This window comes from Schistosoma mansoni, assembly GCF_000237925.1.
Source record: "Schistosoma mansoni, WGS project CABG00000000 data, chromosome 1 unplaced supercontig 0010, strain Puerto Rico, whole genome shotgun sequence".
Taxonomy (NCBI): domain Eukaryota; kingdom Metazoa; phylum Platyhelminthes; class Trematoda; order Strigeidida; family Schistosomatidae; genus Schistosoma; species Schistosoma mansoni.
Window position 1 is genome coordinate 4070873 of NW_017385987.1, and position 6736 is coordinate 4077608.

Sequence of the window (6736 nt, forward strand, 5' to 3'; positions counted from 1 at the left end):
TTACTTATATCATTTGATCTTAAGAGTATGATTTTGTTTAACAGTATACAATTCTTAAGAATATCTTCCCATTAAAATAAAGGCAAACACATACAAATGTATTTTCGTAGTTGAAAGTGTGAGTCAATTGAAGCTAGACCACCATGGAAAAACCTGGAAGTACTGCACGGACGTTTCGTCCTATTGTGGGACTCTTCAGCAGTGCGCATCCACGATCCCGCCTCGCGAGATTCCAAACCAGGATTTACCAGTCTCGCGCGCGAGCACTTAACCTCTAGATCACTGAACCGGCATCCAACGGTGTCTATGTCTAACTCCAACCAATCCACGAAGTTGAGCAACCGTTCACCTATTGTCTCTAGTGAGTTGATATCTCACAACAGACGTGGTTTGAACTCCACTGGTCACTGTTTCTCACTAGAACTTCAGAATTTACCTCTCAAAGTCAGTCACTAGTGATCATATGATTATTATCATCAGAACGTAACTTATAAGCACGAATCCATTAAACATAATTGTACCGATGGATACTTTTAACAATGTTTAACTGAGAAAAAAACCATCATATTACTGTATACATATTTATTTCCAGAGTGGAATCCTTTAGAAGGATTATTTAGGCATAATGTGGTTAATGAATCAATTGAAGTATTTATCAATATCCCATCAACAGAAAATCATGTATGTAAATAATTTAATGAAATTTTTACACACTATTTTATAAAGTTATTAATTAATTATGCGATAAGCGCCCATGATCCCGCAAACAAATTATTACAAATTATCGACCATACAACACCTCAAAGAACTTGTAATCTTTCTTTGTAACGAGGATTTATCTATTTAATGATAAAACGTTTGCGCGAGGGAGTAGTTCAGTAGATTTCTATTAGTATATATAATGAATATTGGACAGGAATTTTTTAACAACCAAAGCTAGCACATATTTACAACACCATTGATAAAAAGAAACATATTTATTCTACTTCATGTAGAGAGGTAAATTTAGTACAACAATAAGTTAAATTGTTTTTATAAATACATCAAGATCTTGAGCTCAGCTCGAATCCATATATTGTTATTATTGTTAAAAGGTTTAAATTAGTTTTCTAATAGTAGTGACCTTCAAATAAACTAAGCTATTAAAATAAAAAACTGACCAATTATTCTGACAACTTCAGTGTACCCTTTATCAGTGAACTTGTTGATTTAAATTCATATAAACATGGAAATACTAGCATCATTGTTGATTCACTTATCTATATGTCAATTCTGGACAGGATCATGTATGACTGTTCAGCACTTTATACATTTCACGGCTTCATAATCCAGAAGTCTAGACTATACAGATTTTCACATCTTGATGCATTTAAGCTCAAGTTTACACAAATTCATAAACTTTTCAGATTATAAGTTATTTTAAAGAGTAGAAATTTTCTGTGTCACAAAGCGAACTAACTTTGTCTGAATAACTGAGTACTTTGCTCATACAATTACTTATTCTAAGTAACAATCTAAAACCATACACCTGATTTTAATTTACACATTAAATTTCTAATCAAACGAGTCTCGGCTTTATGTTCAAGTAATGAGTATTATAAAATTAATCATAAGATAGTTGAATAACTCCAGAAACGAACGGTTAAATGAATTCACCTGATATTGTTTGTTTGAATCTTCTTATTGATGTTTAGGACTGCAACTGGTCAGTCTCTTATTGGCATATGTGCATACTATGCGTATTGCCTCAATATAGCCTTAATTCACAAGCATTATAAGCAAAGATGGGTAGTGACTATCAGGACTCAGTAGCTGAGTGGATAACGCGATTGCGTTTGAAGCGAAAGGTAGTGGGTTTGAGTCCCAGAGTGAATATCAACTCTGAGATGCAGGTACATCCAGCTGACGAGTCCCGAATAGGACGAAACGCGCGTCCAGGATTCCACTGCTATCCACTATCCATCTTTGCTTATGATTATTAAATGAATATTTATGAGGTTAGAATGTGTGTTAGTAAGTAAATAGCTCGTTTCCTAAAACGTTTACAGAGATGGTACTTAATGGTTATAATTTATAGGAATGTAATTAAGGGCTATTTTAAGATGATTAAAGAATACGTACTTAGTACAATTTTAAAGACTGAAGCTCGCGAATCATATCATTTTGTTCTGTAAACTAATCTGTCTTTTTTCATCACAATAAAGTATAATGTTTTTAAATTTTTGAGTCCTATTGTTTCGAAGTTAGATATTTCCAGGTAACATTGCACTTATGAATGAACTCATTTAGTTCGTTTAACCTCTATGATTGGAAATCATGTAAATGAAATTTACCTTCGGCTCTCTAGTTTTTATCTATCATGACTAATCAAATGTAATTGTATAAAAAAGCTTGTAAACTTCCAGTGTCACACCAAATAACCCTGATAGGTCAAGTCTAAAGCCTTGCTTATACAATGTCTGTTTCTTGTTCTGTTGTTTCATTACAATACTGGTTGTTGAAATATATCCCACGTGTAAATATTTCACCGCAAGATCTAACTTAGTAAAAAAAGATGATTCTAAATATCAATAATATACAACCTAAAATCTCAAACATAAGGATTTTCAGAAAACAACTACTTACATAATATATAATTCAGTAGAAAAGTAGGCTTAATATAATTACCATTCCTTCATTTTGTTTGTCAAATCCTAAGTTAAACACCAGTAAAGTGTAATAATTAACTAACAACCGTCAGTCAGTATTATTGCAGAGTAAGGAGTTGCATTAAATTTCTATCTATACAATGTTTTTAACTTACTTTGTCAGTGTATTTTGTGATTCATCTTGATTTTCTACATCACTTTGTTTATTCTCTTCATTTCTTGGTGTATCACTTGAATCAATAGGAAGATATATACCACCAGTTTTTGAATTTACTAACTGTTTAGTTGAAAGCTCTTTAAGTTTACTGTTCAATTTTTCGAAATCTGACAGATTCTTGTTTAAACGTATAGTTTTTGATCGAATGAAATAACTTGTTTGTAGATTTTGTTTTGTTGATTGTTCTCCATGACTTTGATGTCTATTGAAAGTTTCATCAAGTCGATAAGTTCCTCTACCAGAAGCTGAATTACTATCATCATTTACTTGATCTAATTGTATCATATTGATCTGATTATCATCAGTATCACTTGTCTTACACTTTAAGCTATTGAACCCCTCGTTTTTGGAATCTTTATATAGATTATAAACAACAAATAACGACGAATGAAATAATGTTATTGTATGTATTAACGTATTTTATTCGAATATGTCATAGTGTGATAAAAAGTAAGCTCCTAGCAATTACTTATCCATATGACAACACTTAAAACATTGTTAAAGTATGTCAAATTATTTTACTTATGTTTATGAACGTAAGTTGTTTACCTTACACAACGAAACAAAAATTTTTGCCAATAGTTACATCCGTCTTACTTCACTCAAAACATACCTAATCGAGTGTTTACTATGTTGACAAAAATTCCAAAAACACATACTGGTATCTTAAATGTTTTGAGTAAAAATATTCACTTTATTGCTTGTGTTTATGTGGTAACTAGTGACAATTGAATACATTTTTAAAAAAAATCTATTTTGTTGAACATTTAACCAGAAACTGATCATTTTGTTTTTATGATCTCTTGTTATAAAATGAAATTTCATATATACAAATAACCTTGATATCTAAACACCCTCACAAAGTATTACTACTACAAATAGGTATATCTTAACAAAATACCTGTACAAAGTTATTTTTTACCTTGTTATATCTCTTCTTCATATGCGAACGCTTTAAATGTAACAATATGATATAATAAAATAGAATAATAAAGTACTGAGAAGTTGGAAAATGCTGATTGATTAGAATGGACACATTCTGGATGTCATTTAATTTAAGTAGATATAATCGACTTTATTGTGAGAAAGAAAGCTTTTTGAATAGAATTAGTAACTTAACTAAAAGGTGATCTGATTTAAAAACATTCAGTGTGTTATCATGAATACAATACTATCCACCTTATAAAAAGCACTCGCTCTCTGAGAAAACTTATGATTTACTTAATATATTTAAATTATGAGTGGGACTGAAATTTAGGAAAAGTGTCTCAGCCTATTCCAAACTTATCAGCCTGAAATATCCTAACTTCATTGTTAACTGTCATCCAAAGACTCGAATTCAGTATACGTTGTTTCAAACACTGACGCCACATACACTAAGTTACAGAGTTCAGATAGCAGTTAACTTGTTTAACGGGTACGAAATTACTTTTCATTGCTTATTATTTTCTACTGCTTACACTAAGAATTGAAACTCATCAATCAATACTAGGCTAGCTTAGAAAGGAATATCAAGGCGATAGACTTCGAATACACATCTGTCAATAGAGACTGATCAATTACAATCCATAATAAAAAACAGTGGGAGAATACAAATTTCTACAAAATATTTTGATATCATTCTTCTTTTATTCTCAAAAAAATAATAAACAGTATAGTTTTACCCCTTTTATTTAAAGAAACAATCAACGTTTGTGTAATTATTAATTCCACCCATTACTAAAATGATTCACCAAGATATAAATTACCTGGTAAATTACGCTTAATATAAAACCAGTGCACGCCCTTAATATAAATTTACTTAGGATTGCTATTTAGTTTCGAGGAATGCATTTGTACATATTTAATAGTTTTTAAAGATGATTACTGATAAATGAAAAACAGATATATTTCTTTTAAAATTTGATTTCGGCCAAAGATCCATGGCTTCATTTGAAAATATGACCGTTTGGTTTCTAGCTAACTTACTGAGTTTTTTCGAATTTTCTTTATTTATTTTGCCATAACTTTTAGATAGCAGTGTGAGTACCAATGTTTATCAGAAAAGAAGTATCTATTTAAAAGGTATCAATATGACAGCATGTTATAACTTAATTCTACTGTTAATTATCACGAAACTCATCGTGACCCACGACATTTCATATCTAGTTCTAATTATTCCAAACAAATTTTCAAATTCCCCTACTATACCAATATTTCATAAATTTAGTGTAAAATAAGCAACTGAATTATAAAAAGAACTAAACAAGTCTTGAATAACACTTCCATTGTTTCAAGATGAATTCAGTGAAATAACTTAAGCATCGGAATTCGAATAGAACGGAGAACAATATATACGAAGTCGGTTCTTATTTAGTGATTAGTATGAGAAAAAAGTTACTGTAAGACCATAAAAGCCCAGTATATATATATATATATATATATTATCATCTCTTAATAGGCTTAGAAAAATATCTTTATTTGTAGTTTGTCATTGATTATTATTTAGTATTCAGTTTGAAATCTCTTTACAAGATCATTTAAGCTTTCACTAACGAGCTACTAATGATCAATAATAACTTTTCAAACTAATTCTTTAAAAAAAGTGGTAATGATTAATTAACCAGTACAATGATGTGATATTTTAAAAAAAAGTCTAGATAATACTGTCTGAATAGTGTTTCAAGCAAATGCTACTTCGAACCACCTTGAAACACATTAAACATCCAAGACAAAAAATGATCTCAACTGACACTAAAGCTAATTGAATTATACCGACGTTTTGCTTATTAACAATCGAATCCAGATTTTATGACGTTATTTTTGACTGATAAAGATCTATTACTTGCATTTATTCTTTTGGAAATGATAAATATATTTCACTCTTAAAACTTTAGTTTGAAATATCTATCAGTCTAGTTATTATCCTTTTGTGACACATTACCTTTAAACTGTTGTATATACTTCGTGTAGTTTATTGTAGACGGTATTATTGGATTTATTTCGCGATTTCGTAGACTTGATGTAAACCAAACAAATAGTTCACCTGCCATTGCTGCATGCTGTAAACGTCGATGTGTTGGTGATCTAGCCAGACCTTGTGAACAAAATCCTAATAAGTTTAATGTATTCAGTGTTGTAGAACCTGAATCATTTAAACGAATTATATTTCCATTACATGAATCTGGCATTAAAAACAAAACATTGTATAAATCTATATTATTTTGACATATTAAAGCAATTGCACGGGCATTATGATGTGAAGCTGCTGGTTCCATTTCTCCAGTTGGCGGAAAATTAAATAAAAAATCTGGGAAAAATGAAAATTAAGAGATAGAATTCACTTATCTAATTGATTTGTGGTACATTACACAATTTAAAGGTAAATTTAACTACAAATTGACTTCATATAAAATAGACTATTCAGAATGAATATTTTATTCTCTTTTTTGGCTGTAATCAAAATAATTTTCGATCCAAACTATACAATTATACTTCTGGTCTAGCATGTAAATATATGAATTTTTGTATTTATTTGTTGTCATTTACAACCAGCTAAAGATTTGTGAGCAAAGATGTATAGTGGTTAGCATTAGAATACAAGACACGCGTTTCGTCCTATTTGGGACTCATCAGGCAATATCGAGGCAGTCCGTGCAGGATGCACATATGCCAATAAGATACTGATCAATTGCACTCCTGAATAACAATGGGAAGATACAAGTAAACAACACTAAGTGGACTTGAACTTCACGAGATTGCACAAGCAATTAACTATCAGGACGCAGTAGCTCAGTGGATAACGCGACGACAATTGAAGCGAAAGGTACTGGGTTCGAGTCCCAGAGTGAACATCAACTCTGAGATGCAGGTATATCCATCTGACGAGTCA

At 30.7% G+C, this 6736-nt stretch overlaps 1 protein-coding gene across 1 annotated transcript in view; it reads right to left on the bottom strand.

Moving 5' to 3' along the window:
• The window catches only part of Smp_194430 (hypothetical protein), a gene marked incomplete at both ends in the record, with an annotated part of 43262 nt that overhangs the window by 25431 nt on the left and 11095 nt on the right, over window positions 1-6736 (bottom strand). Inside the window, 2 exons of the mRNA XM_018792055.1 lie at window positions 2804-3218; window positions 5789-6154. Coding sequence (XP_018644953.1) covers window positions 2804-3218; window positions 5789-6154 — 781 coding nt within the window. The remainder of the gene's footprint in view (window positions 1-2803; window positions 3219-5788; window positions 6155-6736) is intronic.